The 19,691-nt window shown below is 41.4% G+C and overlaps 1 protein-coding gene across 2 annotated transcripts in view; it reads left to right on the top strand.

Moving 5' to 3' along the window:
- SHOC2 (SHOC2 leucine rich repeat scaffold protein) overlaps positions 1-19,691 on the top strand; it is a 54,914-nt gene that overhangs the window by 10,874 nt on the left and 24,349 nt on the right. For both annotated transcript variants that reach the window (XM_065746643.1, XM_065746642.1), the window contains exon 2: positions 10,674-11,613. In XM_065746643.1, the coding sequence (XP_065602715.1) occupies positions 10,911-11,613 (703 nt within the window). In that variant the 5' untranslated portion in view covers positions 10,674-10,910. The remainder of the gene's footprint in view (positions 1-10,673; positions 11,614-19,691) is intronic.

Below are 19,691 nucleotides of genomic sequence, written 5' to 3'. Positions count from 1 at the left end.
TTCAGTATTTTCTTCTTGGAGCTAACTGGCTGTTCTTCCTACTGTAGTTGGATTAGTCCTTGGACTGCTTTGTGCTTGCTTTTGATTTGGGTGCAAGGATGCATACACATTTTTGATCTTGGAAAAAAGCACTGTGTAACTGTGGAGCTTCCATGAAATACTCAAATGTTACACTTCTGTTTTACTTTCTTATCACTGCATTTGGGTAATCACTGCAGGTTAAAAGTTGCTCTTTTTCTCCACTCTTCCATTCAGCACCTGAACTTGGGTCCCCGTAACAGCGATCAAACACAATTACTATTTGCAATTACTTCTGATTCCAGAGAGGAAGCTTGAATAAGTGTATATCTTGCTATAGGGATCACTCCATCTTCCTTGGAAGTGGCATTCTCTGTCTCTTTTTCTTCTGTTCCCACTCTGAGGAATGGTTAAGTAAAAAAGGAACACATAGGTGTCAAGAATTTGTTAAAATCAAGCAATTTAATTAGATTTTTTTTTGAGGTTCAGATTCTTTGTCCTTCTGTCAGGGAGCTCTTTCTCACATCTCCAAGTATTCTTGCATCCTCGTGGTGTTCGTGAGGTGTGGATAGCAGAAACAAGCACGTCTGGTGATGCTGCATTGTGCCTGAGGAAGTGCAAAGGTTGCATTTGCCTTACTCCTTTGTTCTACAACTTTAAGACGTTCACAAACAGATCAAGTGATTCCTTGGTGAATTATTTAGACCCCTGTCAATGATGTCTGTTTGCTAATACGAAGGGCAGTAAGGTGCAAGGATGCCATCCGTTAAAACTAGGCATTCAGAACAAGGTTTGTGCTTTCTGTTCTACTGCAGCAGCTCTGAGCTTCCATGTAACTCACAGCCTGGATGTCTTTTTATCAGTTTTTCTAATGTTCATTATCTTATTTAATTTATTAGAAAGTGATGAAGCTTATTATTGCATAATATCTATAGTATTAATTCAGTTTGTCTGACTTTTTCCCATGACTTTTTTTTCAGATGAATATTGCTGCTACTTTCTGCTTTTGTATTAGAGCCTTCGAGCATGCTAAAGGCAGTGTCATGCAGTTGATTTTTGGCAAGCAGATATCATGTTTTTCACTATTTCTAATAAAAATGTCACTGAAGACCTTTTAAATAATAAAATGGATGTCTCATCTGAACAGATTTTGAAGAATCTGTTTGGAAGGGATCGCAGTAATTTTCTTCTCTCTCTCTCTCTTTTTTTTTTTTTTTTTTTTTTTTTTCCTTTTCAAGGCAAACATCATCTTCCTGTGAAGATACCCAATTTATCGTGTGTTTTCCAGAATTGTGTGTGAAATAATCTTTTACCCCGGCTGCTTGCTATCAGCAGAACAGTATTCAGCTCATTAGCTGATAGATGTCCTGACCATCAGACAGAAAATAGCAGCTAAAACCTAAGTCTTAGAAAAACCCACCTGGTATATACATATCAAGAAATTCATATGTTGTCTTTATTTTTTTAATGCTAGTGCTAAATGTTGATTTTTATTTTTTAAAGTAAGAACTAAATACAATTACTGTTTCTAAGAAGTTATGATAATTGGGTTGGCAGTGTGAAGTAGTTTAAATTAACCAGGTGTGATAAGATGGTTTCTGCTGCTTTAGGCACCTGTGCTTGTTGGAGTGTGTGTTTAATACATCTTTAGTTACTGCATGCATCTGCCTTCTGTAAGACCCCTTCTTGGTGTGCTGTGCAGGAGCAGGACTGACACTTGTGGGATGATTACTGTCTCAGTAATTTTGTATCTGTGATATCCTCACATGTGGTTTCTGGCCCCTTCCGTGCCTTGTTCCTGCTCCAGCTCCCATGTGCTGCTTCCAGGTGTGTGTTTTACAGCATGCTCCTGCTCCACAGAGTCATAGAATCATTAAGGTTGGAAAAGACCACTAAGGTCATCTAGTCCGACTGTCAGCCCACCACCCATTAACCACATTCCTCAGTGCCACATCTCTACAGTTCTTGAACACCCCCAGAGATGGTGACTCCCCCCTTCCTTGGGCAGCCTGTGCCAGTGCCTCACCACTCTCTCTGAGAAGAAATTATTCCTGATATCTATCCTGAACCTCCCCTGTCTCAGCTTAAGGCCATTCCCTCTTGTTCTGCTGCTCCAGGCAGCCTGTTGGTGCTTTTTTCCTTGACACAGCTGCCGTGACCCCACAGAAAGCCTGGAGAGCTGTAGGAGAGCACTGCTCAGCCATATAGGAAGGGTCTGTTCAGCCACTGTGCCTTTGACTTGCTCTGTGGGAATGCCTTATATCAAAAGAAATAGGTGTGTAGGAGTTGAGGAGGTGAAACAGGCTCAGGGTTTATGAAATAGTCAGTCCTTTGTTGCCAGCGGAATTCCTTGCTGCTTTCTTATTACAGGTTTTGAAGTGGCCAGAAGTGAACATGGTGAAATTCAGCATGGCACAAGGCAGCTTCTTAGCAGCTTGCAAGTCCCTGATGTAAAACAAGAATATACCATAGGGTTTTTGAAATCATTTTAACATTATGTTCAACATGAACAACGTGCTTTTAGCAGCCCTTGGTCTTATAACCTCCTGAACCAAGTAATGTCCCTCTATCTTCTTTTCCTTCAAACAGCGAAAAAGCCAGAACCATGAAACAACCACCCCAAAACCCCGAGGGGTGGCAGACAGCTACTGGTAAGCATCTGCTTTGAGGAATGAAGTCTGAAAAAGGTAGATGCACTTAAAAGAGCTTTTGCCACAGAGAACACTGGCTGTGTGTAGCTCCGTATGGTGCTACCTGAACCACCCATAATATACACCTATTTGCTTAAATAGTCTTTCACTGCTTTATGCCATTATATTTAATTTAGCTTTGCTCTTGGGGGGGAGACATTTGAAAGCTTTGGAAAAGCCTTGGGAGCAATTTTATTCTGCGTCACCTTATCATGGTGTCTAATGAGCCTACGTTTCTGTAGTGCTGCTAATTTACCAGGTTCCCCAAGGTATCTCAAAGTTGCTGTGATTCTGCAGCTGTGGCTGAGTTCCATTTCCAGCGGCATCACAGGACACTGCTCTGTCCCTTGGAATGTGGAAGTGGGCCTGGAGCCATGCAGCACCAGGGGTAAGGAGAGGAGGGGCATAGTGCAGCATCCAGCCTGAGGCTGCGGGGAGTCCGGGTGGGCAGAATGCATGTGGTAGAAATACAGGGAGCAGTCACGAGTGAGAACTTAGCAGGAATGGGCACGTGTATGACAGGGAAAAAATGTCATCTCTCTCTGGCAGTCTCTGATTCTTACATCTCACTGTGGATGCTCGGAAAGTAGAAGTGGCCCATTGCATCGTGACAAGCCAGAGGTTTGCTGGTAGAAGAGAGGAGAGATTATTATAAGTGACATTTGAGGCACAGCACTCTCTTAGAACGTAGATAGGAGAGTACAAAAGTTAGCCTGAATCACTTTCCTTTGACCGATGCATTTGTCTGACATGGTCAGATAACAAAAACAAAATTCTCACTGCGAAGACATTGGTTAAACAGGAGCCGGTGAAGACACGTAGATGACATTTGTTTAAGCTTCTGAATTTGACTTATTTAAAATCTCAGGAAAAAAAAAAACAACTGTGAACTTTTGAAAAATGTCACTCTGAAGGAAACAACTCCAGCTCACAATGAAGTGGTTTTCAAATAATTTTTGTTTCATTTAGTTGCAAATGAGGTGGAAATGTGTACATTTAAATGCGAGTGGATTTGGTTCCAGTAGTGGTTGTTCCCTTTTCTATTGGGAAGAATGCAGATCTTTTCAGAGAGTTCTATTTCTGAGAGCAAATTAGCTGCAAAATGTGCTAATGACTTTTAAAAGCAAGGAGATTTATAACTGGAAAGTTGTAGGTAAATGTGTATTTTTTGGACTTTACCAGACTTTGCTTGTCTTCCAGACTCATGTACGTTGGTTGGAAAGTGGATTGTACTGCGTATGCCCTTTTCTATGTGAGTTATATTTATACTAGGTTTTCAAACAAATCCAGGCTTCTCTCTTAGTTGAACATCAAGAACTGAAACTTATCTTAGCTAGAAAAAAAAAAATTAACAAGGGCCAGACAGCGTGCAGTAATGAAATGCCATATGTACTTATTGTGGCTTTGGCTCTTCACGTTCTGTTTTCTCACAGCCATCGCTCCTTTTCATCTTCTGAATTATGTTAAAAGTGCCTTTTAAGTAGATTTTCAGATAGGCTCTTTTCCTAGCATAGTAACCCTCTGCAAAGGGATCTTGTGACTTACACACTCACTAATTATGGTCAGAAAATGCAAGGACTGAGAGTCATCCAGCGCTGAACTTCGCAAAATGGTCATAATTATTACATAAAAGCATGTTGAAAAAGATGAGCAAACTTACTGGATCAAACTCAGAGACAAAGAAATGAGGAGAAATGGTAACAAAACCAATAATTTAGCTTTTTTGTAAGGTAATTGTGTTGCTGGTAGAAACTCGGGTAGGTTGCTACCCTAGGTAGTAATAGAGAAATGCTGATTTAGCTGAGCTGAGATCTGTGGTTTCTTCCTATTTCTGTAAGATCAACGTAATGTTCATACAGAATACATTACTCCCTTGCTGCATCATGTGTTTACTTTCTCTCCTCTCCATCATTCCTGTTTTGTCTCCTGTTTGGTTTTATTTTGATACGTTGTCTTGATTGCAAAGAGGAGATGATGAATAGGAAAAAAAAGAGTCTTTGTTGCTGGTTTAAAGCACGCACCATCCCCTCTGGTGAGACCAGTGGTGTTTTCCATGCTGTTTGTAACCAAGCAGTGAGTGATGGGGTTCATCTCATTGCAGGACTCGATGAGGGGTTGTGATGGACCGCTTCTGCCTTCTAACTACTACCAATTGCCAGTGAGAAATGATAGTTCTGTGTGCTGTGTGATGCTAACAGCTGAGCTCTCTGTGGTGAGAAGTAGGCTTTTGCTACAACAAAGGGATCTTTGATCAAGTGAGCATAGTGGGTAGATGGAACTGTTTGCCTTTATGGAAGGTGACAGTGTATGAGCATAGGTGCAGAAATGAAATAACCCAGAGGTGTCCATGGGGAGACTGGCACCTCTTTGCTTTTTTAACATAAGCTGTCTCATGGTGTGAGCAGAATGCTTTGTACTTGCTCTTGGAATATATTGCTGCAAACATGAAATGGCGTTTTGTAACTTGGCTAACAACTAATGGGTTTTTTGATTTATTTTATTTTATTTTTTGTTTGTTTGTTTGTTGTTTGTATTTTTTTTCTTGTAAAGGAGAAAAAGAGCAAATGCTTCATAAAAAATAATATTGGAACGTGCAGCATGAATCACAGTACATGTATTTTTGTACTAGCTAGATGTGTTCAAAGGCAGGGCACCAAAGATAATCCCTAGGAACATAAGGTATGGATGGTTTTCGATCTGCTAGCAGGTGGCCTTTTTGTCATGATAGATCTGGACTTTGATATGTGACATGGCATTGAGTGTAAGCACACAGGGAGTGAACAGGTGAGCTCAGAAGCTTTGTAAGTGATACCACCATCCGTGTGCCTCAGTGCTTGCTGCAGAGCTGGGCTGGGTAGGGCCCTGGGGTGGGATGTCCTGGGAAACATGCCTGGTTCTTGCAGTGTGAAGTTGTTAGCATCTGAGCAGCTGGTGAAGCTGGGTCTCTCATTCACAGTACCTTCAGCTGTAAGTGCAAATTCATTTTTAATTATGTGCCCACAGTTACAGATTTGTCTGTAGATTTCTGAAGCCATAAGTAAGATATAAGGAGAACTCTGTAAATGGTCTGTTTGCTGCCTGTGTTCTGCCTTGATGTTGGTGTGGTCATTATGCCCCTACCTGCAGGTTTTGTTCCAGTGCAAACTCAGATTTGCTCAACTGCTCCATATCCATGGAAGGTGCAAGCAGGCAGGATGCACTTGGCTGTGGTCCTTGGGTAATAAGCCTATCCCAAAGGGCTTGGTGGGCAGTTGTGGTCAGTGCCTGCCCCTGGGCTGTGTGCAGAGGGGGCTAGGGGGGGAAGTGGTGTCACCTGGAGGTGCACTGAGAGCAGGAGAGGCAGGCAGGCAGCAAGCTACCATCTACTGGCTGTTTATTTAAGGGACTGAGGTGAGTTTAGTGTTCTTCTTTCTCTATAGGATAAGGCAACCATTGCAGTGTTGTGCTGCTGCTATTGACAGTCCCAAGCTCCGACATAAAAGTGTTTTCTATTCAAAGAAGGAAAACAAAGCAGTGCCTGGCCAGCATCTCTCAGGAGCACTCCTTTTGTCGAGACGATCGGGCTGCTTTCTGATCTGTGTCCACATACTGGCTCGTTCTGCTGTGTGCGTACCTCGAAAAGAGGTTTTGTGTGTGAAGGAGCCGTGCAACCGCTTGCTGACTGAGTCAGCACTTTGCTCCCGGCTGCTCTTGCAGCTGCAGCAGCACAGCTCAAATGCACTGACATAGATGAAAACTCTCTGGGTCAGATGTTTGAAGCTCATAAATCGTAGGAGAGAATTTGCTTTGTTTGCAAGGGACTAGTTGGCTTTGGCTTTTGGGGTTTTGAAATGAAAGTAGTGGCCATCATTTTTTGCATATGCGGTATGGAGAATGGAAAGTCTTTGTAGCCACTTTGGCTAAACTTGAAGTTTCATCCTTTGCTTTTTTGTGCTTGTGGTGTAGCACTCGACCTGGTGTTTCTGATACACTGCCATGTGACTCTTAAGTGAAGGGCAAGTACTTGAAGAAGATTTTCTTAAAGGCATTGTTTGTGTGTGAGCAGGTGTTGCTGTGTACTCAGCAGCATGTGAACTCTGCCTTGATGGTAGCAGCCATGCGGCATGGATGATCAGAATTTCCACCTCAAATTTATTCTTTCTTTCTTTCTTTCTTTTTTTTTTTAATTGCTATGTAATGCAGTCACCATTTGCCCACTCTATTTCCTGTTTCCTTATTTCTTTGGCATGTTCAATATTTAGTGATCTTTGTGATTTGGATTGAAAAGCCAAAACTGTGGCGTGTGCCTCATTGGGTTTGGTTGACTACAGCTGAAACAAAGAGAAAAATCATTCCTGTTCTGTGAGATAAATTCATTATTACATGTACGATTTCTCATTTTATATATATTTTCCTCTTGAGGTCTTGGCTTTCAGAATATATGAATGGTTGCTTTTCATCGTTCACATAAAGGCAAATTTAAAAGATGGAGGGAAGTCTTTGCTGATCTGGGAGGTGATACTGGCTGTAGATTTTATTTTTTCTTGGTGTGGTAGAGATGTAAAATTGCTTTGCAGTGGCAGGTAGGACACAGTTCTGTCTTTTACAGCCTTCCCTGACTAGCAGCTGGGTGAGATCCTTTTGCTCAGACATTGTATTGTATGAGATAACATCCAGGAAACAACAACATTTATTTACCAGGGTGCATGTGATCAGTTTAGTTGTTTTTCTATGATTGCAACTGTTACTATTCCTACTCTAGTGGGCTTCTCATAAAGCAGTTATTGCTTGAATGTTTTGCATCGTATTTTTCAGAGGTACTGAAATCAGTTTTCAGTTACTTGTATACTTTGGTACTTCCAAGGTAGGTGTTACTGTTTCAGGCAGCTGCGAGGGTGGGACAGTTCCTGCTGTGATCAGATACTTCTGTAACTTCAGCAGTTACAGTTGTCAGGAGAATAGAAGTACGTGAGGTTCTTCGAGCCAGGCTGAAGGAGGGATGAGACAAATTTCTGGTGCTGTTTATATCTGTTTACAAAGATTTTTACATTTAAAAGAAAATATTCAGAACAGGAAAGGGATTATATTCCTTAACTTCTCTAAAAGTTGCATTTTCCTTATATGATGCACCAAGCCTCACTCCATTTTCCAAGTTCTCCTGTGCATCATAGTTAAATGGTTTAATGTCAATTAATATTGACAGGAAGTCAGTTTGAGCAGCATTGGAAAATGGAAGTGGTTGGCAGAACAGGCTAATTTCACTGAGTTTCCTTTTGCTAAAAATATCTCAAAAAGAAGCCCTCCTTTGGAAATACAATGAGTGCTTGTTTGGCTGTAGTTTGGAATTGATGGTGACTCTTGTCCTTTAATGAAAAGGGCTTGAAAAATATGAATAACCTTTTGAAAAACACTCAGCTTCTTCTGTGCAGTGTGTGGTTGTGCTCGTGTTCAGGAGGAGCTTACATAGGTGCTTTCCTTTGGTGTGTGTAACCCCATGGGCCCAAGGGGTCGGCAGCAGCAGCGAAGCTGTGCTATGATGCCTGTGTGAACACCCCGAGATGGAAGGGACCTGTAAGCATCATCGACTCCATCTCCTGGCTCCACACAAGATCACCCAGAAAGACTGTTTGGGATGTGCTTTGCGGTCTCAGATGGTAATCAAAACCCTCAGAAAAGAGAGAAAAATGCCACAGGTGCAGTACGTTTAGCTGTCAGCCTGCTGCCATGGCTTCGGTGCAGTGTTTGTTTGGAGGCATGCTGCACTCTGTGCTGCTCCTGCTTCTCTTTCGGAGCTGCAGCTGCCTGTTGCTTGCTTGCAAGCTGCCTCCTGGCACTCTGAGCATGGAGGAAAGATTGAGCTGTCTGGTGGTGGCCCTTTGTATTGCTCTCATTCTGTGCCAGGAGTTCTTTACCTTCTGGATGATGATTTTAATCTTTCTTTCTCAATTTTTTATACTTTTGTATAGGCAAAAGTGCTTTTTACTAGGAAATGAAACATTAAGCTAGCGTGTTGTAACAGTGAGCACCCTGCCTGCTTTTTTTCCCCAGATACAACTACAAGTCATTGCTGGTGGAGGCAGTGAAATGCTGCTGCCTGTTTGCTCCGCTGAGCTCCTTACACCAGCACTAATCTCCAGCTCTCACCTTTCTCAGTTTCCTTCAAAATCTGCTCTTTGTTGTCCACAAGACATATACCAGGCCTCCATTGTTGTCTCTTAAATTCAATTGAACCAAAACCAGCAGCCTTTTTAAAGTTTATTTTTTATCTAAAAAAAAAAAAAATCAAAAAAATTCCTTTTTTTTTTTTTCTTGTCACTTTAAGGGCTGGTCTGTGATCGTGGCTGCTGGGCACTGCTACACAAGCAGAGTTTTCTCTGTAGTATTAAAATTTAGGAACAGAGTGTGTTATTGCTGAAGACAGGCTGACAGCCACTTGAGGATCTTACCCTGCTGTCAGCTGGGTTTGCATGTAGAGTCATTGCATTTCCTATTGCTGGAGATTTGCAAGCACGTAGATTAAACAGTGTGGAGAAGCTTTGCAATAGAGTGGAGCGAGGCTGGTAATCTTGAGATTAGGACAAGTTAATGGATGGTGTAAAAGCTGGGTGTAAAATCTTAGGTATACAGTAAGGAACTGGCTTCTGCTGCTTTGGGGCTCTCTGCACTGGAGACAAGTTAAAAGCTGCTGCTCCCAGGCTGCTGTAGCCTTTTAGAGCAGAGTGCTCTGTAATGTAGCACAGTCTGTGTGATGCTGCCACAGGAATGGACGCAGGCAGAGGGCTGGGGAAGGTTTTTCATTCCTAGTTGATGCTAATGGTTCAAGCATGCAAAATATTACTGAACTGATTTTGGTTATCAGCTTTATGAACTTGTGAACAGGGAAGAGGCAGAGTTCCTGTGGGTCCTTAAGGAGATTCTAACAGCTGTGCCTGGGAAAAGCAAGGGGCTCCTCTGGATTGCCAGCAGAACTCTTTGGCAATGAATGCTGCAAAGGAAGTTGGTTCTAGGCTAAATGGTGGGCTGATGTGGGAACATGAAATTCTTGTCCTTCTATTTTCTTCCATGAAGATACATTCAAAAACCTCCTGGGAGTGTTCAGAGTTGTGAAGTCCTGGGGGGTGCCCGGTGTTCTGAATTCGTACGTGGATCTGTGCCTATGACACGTAATGATTTTGTAAAAACATCAGAGGAGCTCTGTAGGTGTCAGACATCTCTTCAGCTAGGCTGCATTGTGACCATCGGTGGGGAAAGGTCAGTGTGCTGTTCAAGGATATGCTATAACCCACTCTTACGAGAAACTCCTTCCTAATTTTGCTTGTCTGGGAGCATAGCATGTTATATTCCTTCAGAGCTCCCAGCTGGCAGTTCAGTGGGTTTATTTGAAAATGAACTTCAGGTTTGTAAGAAGTTTCCAGCTCTGCAGGTGACAGGTGGCTGCGTGCTGTCCGTGTTGGAAGCAGAGCAGGAGCAGGTTGGAAGGCAGATCTCGAAGCAGAGCGTTGTATTTCACTGCGGCGTTAGATTTCACTGCAGGTTGAATTGAGGCTCTCTTGTGCTGAAAGAATGAGGCTGTATGGATTTGTTTGAAGAGACACACACTTAAAATTAAAGCAGATCTTTATTGACTTGAGGGAGGAGAGAATATTGATGTTTATGACCAGGGTGTTGTGCTGACAACCAGCGATGACATCAGAGGGCGGCTCACAACTGAAATGTATTACTGAAGGCAGTGTCAGGTTTACAAATTATTTTTTTTTCCCTCAGGTCTACTCATTACTGTAGCTCTTTTGCAGTGCATCTTCAGAGCTGTGGGTGTAGTATTTTGGATTAACACCGGGTTTTTCATTTTTTTTGTTGATGTTTAAGTGAAGGACAAATCATTAACCTGAGCGAGCACTGGCTCTAAGTAGAAACATTCAATGCTTAACTGGAAGAGAGATTTTATATTTATGCTAACTTTGGCTTCTTTTGTCTCCTGTGTTACAGAAGTACTAATACGGAGCGCTTGACCTTCTAGTCTCTAACAGCTGAATCTCCTGAGACCAGGATTAGGAAAAGAGTGCCTTCAGAACCAATATGTAGCAAATGGGTATCACACCTCTGAAGCTCCTCCCTTGGTTCAACACTTGCACGTTTTAAGGATCCTTGTAGCCGCAGCAGTGAATTGCTCTTGTTAACTTCAGAAGTGGATTTCATGTGGTGCTTGCTGAGTGTTGAGTCACCATGAGTAGTAATCTAGGAAAAGAAAAGGACTGTAAAGAGAAGGATCCGAAAGTCCCGTCGTCAAAAGAAAGGGAGAAGGAGGCCAAAGCCTCTGGAGGATTTGGGAAAGAAAGCAAAGAGAAGGAGCCCAAGACCAAAGGGAAAGATGCCAAAGATGGAAAGAAAGACTCCAGTAGCACGCAGCCTGGGGTAGCTTTTTCAGTGGACAATACGATAAAAAGACCTAATCCAGCCACAGGTACCCGCAAAAAATCCAGCAATGCTGAAGTGATCAAAGAGCTCAATAAATGCCGGGAAGAGAATTCCATGCGCTTGGACTTGTCCAAGAGGTCTATACACATGCTTCCGTCAGCTGTCAAAGAGTTAACGCAGTTAACAGAACTTTATTTATACAGTAACAAACTGCAGTCTCTACCAGCAGAGGTGGGCTGTCTTGTGAACCTGATGACACTGGCCCTGAGTGAGAATTCACTCACCAGTTTGCCTGACTCTCTTGATAACTTGAAGAAACTGCGCATGCTTGACCTACGGCATAACAAACTGAGAGAGATTCCTTCGGTGGTGTACAGACTAACTTCTCTTGCCACTCTTTACCTACGCTTTAATCGTATAACTACTGTGGAAAAGGATATCAAAAACTTGTCAAAACTCACCATGCTTAGCATACGAGAGAACAAAATCAAGCAACTACCTGCTGAAATTGGTAAGCGTTCGCACTGATTAAAGGGATAATTCTGCACTTGAGTTGATTTTGCAATTCAGTTAGGTGTGTGTGAAGTACCTCTTTTCAGAGTTGCTCTGCTTCATTTAAAGCGTGTATAAAATTGCAGTCTTGACATACTGTTGCAGTTTTAGCTTATACCGAGAGCAATCAATATCCTGGGAATATTTTTTCACACAAAGCAACCCTCTTTTTTCTTCATCTATCATCTTAAAACCAGCTAGATCTTGTTTTCATCTTTGCCTTGTGCTTCCACATATTGTGTCTTCGGAGCCCAGATGGTTTGAAAGAAAAAGAAAAGATACAAGGGCACATCTTACTTTCAGATTTTTTATAAATCATTTATGAGCTCTTGCAAGTTATAAACACATTATTGGCATGTTACAGAGGGGTATGACCATGGTAGTAGAAGGTAGGAAAGGTGCTACATGCTATTACCATGAGCAAGCTGTTGGATGCCATAACAGTTAATAATGCAGGTTAATGATTTGTGAAAGCCTCTCCTTTCTCCAAGTTCTGATTATATTAATGTGTGGAAACATAATATAAAATGGCCAAATGTTGCATGCATGGTTGTTGGTTCTTATGACTTTTTAATGGATAGAATTTGTTTTTTCCAAATGTTGTTACAGAACTATGAAAGATGGTTATGTGAAATGATACAAAAGTGGTTTATTGATTTAAATAGTTTATGTCAGAAAGTGTGCTGGAATGGCTGTATTTCAATAACTACTAAGTTGTTCTAATAGCTTCAGATTCGTGGGATACATCTCCATCTCTTCGTCAGACTGTTTTCAAGCAGCATTTCAATATCTTAAGTGCTTCATAAAAGGGAGAGTGTATCGTAAGCTTTTTTTTCCCTGTGTGGCTCCAGTTTTTACAATACAAGACTGCTTAGTGCTTCTGGGGGGAGGGGGCACAGAAACCTCATGCATTGAAGAAAGTCAAAGCACCTTCTTAAAGTGGGGAGAAAAAGCTCCTAGAAGATGCTTAGCCATCATAACGTAAGTTCCTGTGCCTTTATTTATTTATTTCTAAAATGGGTGTGGGACTTCTTCCTGTTAACGCTTCTGCACTGGCTTGGGTGTTACTGAAGTTGGTCACTATGTTCACTAACTTCTACAAAGGTTGGGAAATGCTTTTGTTTAGATCTTTTTCAAGCCAAAGCAGTATTTGTCTCCTCCTGCGCTTTGATCTGTAAGATTTGTGGTATGACTTTTTCTCAATAGCGGGAGCTCCTGGTGTCAGTCTTTGGCTCCCCACAGGTGCTGATGGAATGGATTCTCTCATAGCCACAGAAACAGTTTTACTAAGCAGAAATTAAATAGTTAATGTGGTATGCTTTCCGATGAAACGATTTCTCAGTTGGCACTGGCATTTCAGCAGTCCTAGGAATTTCCCCTGAGAAAACTAAGGAATGGTAATTCTGACCTATTATTTGACGCTTCAGTTTGAACCTCACGGCCTCTGAATCTTTCACTAATTGAAGAATCATACTGGAAACCACGGGGCTGATGTTTGCAACCAAAACACACTGTGTGTTCCTGCATCCACTGGAGAAATTGTGACTTGATTTAGCTCCTTAAGTTACATTACTCATTTGTCAGTGTTTTACCCATGTCTGTTTTGTGGCTCAGTTATTAAATGCAGTCTAGCAAAGTCAGCCTCAAAAGTTCAGCTGGGGATAGTTCTGCAGAAGTGTGAATTAGCAGTGTGTAAGGGAAAAGCTTTTCAATGTTGCATTCCAGTGCTTGGTGTTGCCCTCTCAAAAACCTTTTGTAGGTGCGTTCGATACTGCACATATTGTTGCTGCTGGGAGTGCTTTGTCTCTCAACTGTTTTGTTTGTTGAGTTCAACTGTTAAGTTTCCATTTAGGTACATCATTTCTGTATGTACTTGTTCACAGCAGTCTTGAAAAAGGTGACGTGTAACAGTTTCATGAAGGAACTTAGAGAAGTGAAATATGAATGTGTGTGTGTGTGTGTTACTTTTTGTTGCTACGGGTCAGCACCTCAGCATGGATGGTGTTTTGGAAGCACAAATGCGAGGAGGCTGTCGCCCTGTGAAGCTTCAGAGGACTATTCCCTGGTTCAGTTGCAGAGTTCATGCAGAGCAAACTTCCCTGGTTAGGTTGCCTGTAATTAAGTTGGTTGAAAAATTAAAGAATTGTTAAGCTTAAGTAACATAGTTACAGCTGCCAAAACATACAAAATAAGTCTTTGAAAACATTTTTCCTCAAGTGGTGAAAACAGATAAGGTGGTTTCACTTCTGTGATTTTCACTTTCATGCATCTTTGTTCTGGTACAAAGATGAAATGTTTGAGTTGGACACAGCTGAGAAATGTATTTCTTACTTTCCAGTGGAACTGCTCTGTTTCCTCAAACCCTTGTTAGCTCTCTATGTTTTGTGTGTGTGCTTTAAAAACTGCTGGTCTTTTCAGTCCCAACAGTGCTAATCTGTGCATTCACAGCACCATTCCTAAATATGACATGCTAAGCTGAACTTAGCAGTAAACATTCTTGTATTATCGACTTGTAAATAACACAGAAATTCTTGTAGCACCAAAGCAGAAAGTAAAATGAGGCATTATCTTTTATAAAGCAACATCATGAGGAACATTTCAAGTTCTTTTCAAAAGTACCCTGTTGTTCTGAAGCCCAGGGCCCACATATCTGATGGTATTGTTGTCTTCTTCATATTTTTGAAAATTCACAGATGTGACCTGCTAACTTGTCCAGCAAGGAAGAATCTTGCAGCCTTAGCTGTGGTTTAGCCACCCTGGTGGGCAAACATGCTAAGAACCCATGTTTTGCTTTTGCTGGTAGACCTGCTGCAAAAGGTCACTGTGAACAAAGCAAATGAAAAGCCTGTTCAGTTTCAAAATGAGCTTCTAGAAATGCTTATCTGCTGGCAAGTGCTAGTATTTGTTAGAAGGAGATCTGTTTCAGGGAAACCTGAAACTAATGCTAAAACTTTTCATAAAAGCTTGAGTGGAGGTAAAATATTGTACAAAAGCATTCGTAAAACATGTAGTCCAGCAGATTGGAAGTGGAATCTGCTGTGCACCAGCTGGACTGTTAGTGTAGTAGTGTCTTGATAGGGATCTACAAGGGGTGAACCTTCAAGCATGGAGCTGTTGGGATGCAATCTAGTGTTTGGTTCTGTTTTGGTCTTTAAAGTTCTTAGTAGTTAGCAGTCTTAGTAGTTAGCAGTACAAAATCAGATGAGGTTACAGCAGTGGGGGGAAATGTTGCTTTGCATTCAGAATATCTTTATACGAAAAGAGGAAGTGTTATCATCTATAGTTAGTAAACAGATGTGTGTGTTTCTGGTCTTTTTTTTTTTCTCTTCAGAATGTAGTATCAGCTCAGTCCCTTGCACCCAGTTGCTTTGTAATAGAGAGGGTGATGATTTAAATTTTCCAATTTTTCCAATATTCAGAAGATTTCTTAACTCCAAATAACAGCTTACTGTACTCAGCAAACCAATGAGTGGTAAAAATATTCTCTGTACTTTGGAAAAAGATTTTTATTAACTCAGCAAATTCAGGTTCTAGGTACATAGCAAGTCACTGCTACCAGTTGTTTGTTGGACTCCCCTTTCCACTTTTCCAGCAATGTTTATATTGGCTCTACATTTTTAATACAACTGATTTTAATAGGCTGCATAGTAACTGAAGTCTTGATACGCACTGTTTTATTTTTAAAATATAAATAGATTTGTTTGAATGAGAGCTAAAAATGCTTAAAAATGAGTTTGACTGAAAGCATTCAGAACATTCTTTTTAACTCATTCTGTTTTGCAGGATTAGCTAAAAGCTGTGTCGAAGAGTGACTGAAGTAGTGCTCGGTCCTGCCTCTTTCATCTGCGTGCTTCCCTGGTCAGCTGATTGATCTCACTAAAGCAGCAGAATTAAGCATAATTTTGCTACTTTTTTTTTTTTTCCTATTCCTTTAGTTAGTTGGGTACAAGGAAGTTTCCTATCAAAGTGGGACTGGTATAGGAGCAGTGAGCCAGCATGGGCAGGGGAGCAGGACTACCACTTCTAGTGGCACTCGGCTGCTAGATCAGCTTGAGAAATCTCACAGGTAGGATTGCATGGGTTGTATGACAGCAGGTGAAATGCAGTGCTTGTGGCTTGAGGAAAGATGGGTTGCTGCCTACAGAATGATTGGAAATGCACCAGTTTATCATTTCAGAATCTTCTTCCTCCTTTTCATCCCTGCTGTGCAGAAAATCCTGTGTGAACCTGGGCGTCCTAGTAGCAGTAGCAATGCCTCACCTTTCTGAAGCAATTTTTATTGTTTTTTGTGTTTCTGTTTTTAATTATTTTTATTAGCAATGATAACTTATTTGCACAAGTTTCTTCGTGGCAAAGCTGCTCTACATTGCTCTTTGTGTACCTTTTCCTTCTTGTCTTTTCTTTGCTCTGACTGTGGCCCTGATAAAAACATCTGTGTAAAACCAGGGCCAGTGTACATACAAGACTTAACCTGACCCCTTTTGCGGGTCTAAACTATTTTCATATGGGGGATTTCCTGAGTCTGCTGCAACTTTTCTATTTAGGAATTCTCAATAGGCTCCTTGTCCAGGGGCTTGGCCATTTTTTCCTTTAAACTCTTCTCATCCTTGGTAAAGTTCACAGGTTTGCTTTGGATGCAGGTTTTGATTGCCTCATTTAATGAACTCCAGATCTTTTATCCCGAGGTGCTCAGCTGTCCTTATCTCTCTGTGCCATGTATGATTTGTAGGTAGGTCTTTCAAATTCTGCTTCTGAACACAAATGGATTGTTTGAAGCTCATCACTCCGTTCATGAAGCTACATGTCCCCCTTATGCATCTCTTTATGTCATGTTTGTTGAATTCACAGAATCACAGAACTATAGGGGTTGGAAGGGACCTCTGGAGATCATCGATCCCAACCCTGCTGCTAAAGCAGGTTCCTACAGAGGTCATTTTGTTGCTAGGTGACTTTGTCTTGTGAAGTTCTGAAGTGTTTCACCCTGCCCTTGTCCTTATAGTCATGAATTATTTGCTATTAACTCTGCTGCTCAGCCCTACACTTGTTGAACATGTATATGTTCCAAGTGCAAAAGCAGAACTTACCTGTTCGCTTTCCTGTTGGATCTCTGGTCACATCCATAGGAAGAAGTGCTAACAGGAAAGATTCCACGTGGAAGCTTTGCCGATACAATCACCAGGAGTAGATGTTTAAGTGAGGTCACAAGGTGGACTCTGCCTTCATCACCATATCTGGTAAATTGTCCTTTCCAGGGAGATCAAAAGTTGAAGTTTAGAATGGAAGAATGTGAATGCTATGGTGAGTCAGACAGTGAGCACGAGAAGGATGAAAGCCAGAGGAACTGCTCTGGGTTAAAGCCAAGCAAATGCTTCAATCTGCAGGCTGTTACTTGAGCTAGCCTTTTGCATTTCTTGTATCTAGATTTTTATTGCATTCCCCCACATTACACTGAAAGACTTATTTTGCATAATCAAGTTGGTATTTTCTTTGCAAGGACTGTTGCATCTTGTACAAATGCTTGACTTTTTTTTTCCTTTTTAACATAGAAATCAAATAAAAATACTGTTGTCAAAACAGTTGAAATTGCATCTCCATCGTTTCTGCAAGTTTCTTAGCATTCTAAATATTGTGTTTTCTGTCTGTGAATGCAACTTTTATTCTATGGAGAATCTGGTCAGGGCTGTTCTGCAAGGGAAATATTTTTAGATTGTAATTCAGGGAATCTGCCTACACCAGACTTGGAATGTCTCTTAAGGCTCTCTTCTGTTCTTCCCTTCCCCCATCTACCCAATATTTAGATCATTTGTGGTTTCTTCAGTACTTTGAAATGTTTTCACAGGACTTGCACCTGTTCTCAGTAGCACAGGCAGCAAACCAGGTGTGTGCAGCTGCACTACATGTCTGTTGCACTCTGAGTGTAGTGCCACCTTGTTCAGTGGCTGCTTAGTTGCAGAGCTTCTCAGTGATGCTCTGAATTTCATTTCCTTTTTTTTTTTTTTAATCAGATCTGACCATACAGAGAAATATTTCTTTCTTGTGGTTTTATCTAAAAGCCCCTTCTTCACTTTAAGCAGTTTGAAAGAAGCCAAGCTGTGTTCCTGGGTTTACCTGCCGTGCTAATACCTGCGAACACAGTGGTTGAGAATATTTTCATCTGTTTGTATTTTAATGTGGTTAAAGCCTGGAGCTGCAAACTCTATTGTAATAAATGGAGGCACTGCTACCCAAGGAGTCAGAAAATGACTGATGCGATTCTGGTTGCTTTCTTGAGCTGCAGGAAGGGTGAACCACTTGCTTTTGTCCAGTTTCAGCTTTGGTGTCTGTGTTCCAATTCCTGTCAGACCCTTATGGAGCTTTGGTGTTGTGTTGTCAGCTGGTCAGATTTGTCCTTTTATTTATTTATTTTTTTTTTGGTTTTTTTTTTTTTGACTGGCTTTATGATAATGATTAAGGATTCCTGCCTCTTTGATCTTTACTAGGTTGATGCCCTGGATGTTATTCCAATGAACGCTGACAGCTTGTTAGAAGTCCAGCAATCTTTTAACATCAGTGCTGCAATTATTTGAACTTCTTGAATGTTTCTTAAGTGCTGAATTAGAGGGGAATATTCAACTTATCTATGCCTGCCCTCGCTAATGCAGTGCTATGTGGTTAGTCCTTACTACCTATCAAAGCACCGTGCTGCCCAGCACCCCAGGGTTCAGCCTCCATGGCTGCTTTGCTTTGCAGAGCTGGGGCTGTTCTGAGCATCCTGAGCTGCTCTGCACTGCCCATCCCAAAGCCCATCTATAGCTCTCTTGCATGTCTCATGTGCTTATAATAGTGTTTGAACATGTTTTCGTTTGTATTTCTTTATTTATAACTGAAAGTAACAAGAAGTGGTTTTACTGTTGTCTTGTCAGAGCTTGTTTTAGACCAGATTTATAGGGTTTCTTATTGTTTCAGCTTAGCTTCTGTATGTTTCTCACAGCTAGATTCTGTTACATGTTCTGCAAATTGTAAATATTGCACCATGCTTATCACTGATTTGTATGAATATTTTAACTTGTTGATTTCTGACCTTGTTAAGATTTCCTTCTGTCTACTCTCTAATTCTTCTCTGTGAGCTATATGTTGTCAATAATAATGCAAAATAACTGTGACTTCATAACTGTTGAGCAGTTGGCTCTGTACAGTAAAAACTCCATTCTGTTTGTGATAATGATACACTCAGCCCTCGTAGTGAGGCAGAATATCCTGAATTATAATCTTTCTGTTTCTAAAATCAGAATGCTTACTTCAAATAGTTTTATAGACAGGCTAAAAAAATCTTCTCCTTTTTTCCCCATATCAGGGAACCTAGTGAGAGGTGAACAATTATCATAGTCTCATGGGATGTATTTGAAATGAACTCTCAGTGCTGCTGAATGCAGATAACTGCCCTTACAGACCAGCTCACAGGCACACCAGCGTTCAGTTGCATTACTGCCTGCATCCTCCTCTTCACACTTTCTGCAAGTCTTTATCCTCCTGCTGTCTGGCCCAGGATTTATCATGTTGTGAAGGATTTCACAATTTTCAATCTGCTTAAGCATGGGCAGGCACGGAGTTAATCCGCTGGAAAACAGGTTATATTACAAATTGCGTTTGCCATCCAGGAGAACTGCCTGCTGGGTGAGCTGGTGGTTGGAGGCACTGAAGCCTGTTTGATACTGCCCTATACTGTCTGCCTACACTGTCATTAATCTGTGAGTCCTTTGATGTTTTTTAATGCAGCTGTACGCTGGTTTTAAATGGCCAAGAGGAGCACTGAGTTACGTAAGTCAGGGCGAGTAGCTTGGTCCTCTTGTCACAACAGGCTTTCAAGGCTGGCTGTGTGATGGGGCCGCTGTTCTGCCTCACTGGGTGGAAAACACCGGGCTGTCTCTTCATCAGGCTGTGTTTTTCCAGAAGGTATATTTAGCTGTGTCATGCTGTAACATTTTGTCTCTGTGTACCTCTCAATCGTAGGGAGGTGATTGCTCATCTCACCTTGTTTAGAGGTTTTTTTTTTTTTTG

This window comes from Cyrtonyx montezumae, unplaced genomic scaffold, assembly GCF_038088225.1.
Source record: "Cyrtonyx montezumae isolate F1298 unplaced genomic scaffold, pur_monq_1.0 scaffold_4, whole genome shotgun sequence".
Classification (NCBI taxonomy): domain Eukaryota; kingdom Metazoa; phylum Chordata; class Aves; order Galliformes; family Odontophoridae; genus Cyrtonyx; species Cyrtonyx montezumae.
This window is presented reverse-complemented; position numbering and strand designations above follow the sequence as displayed.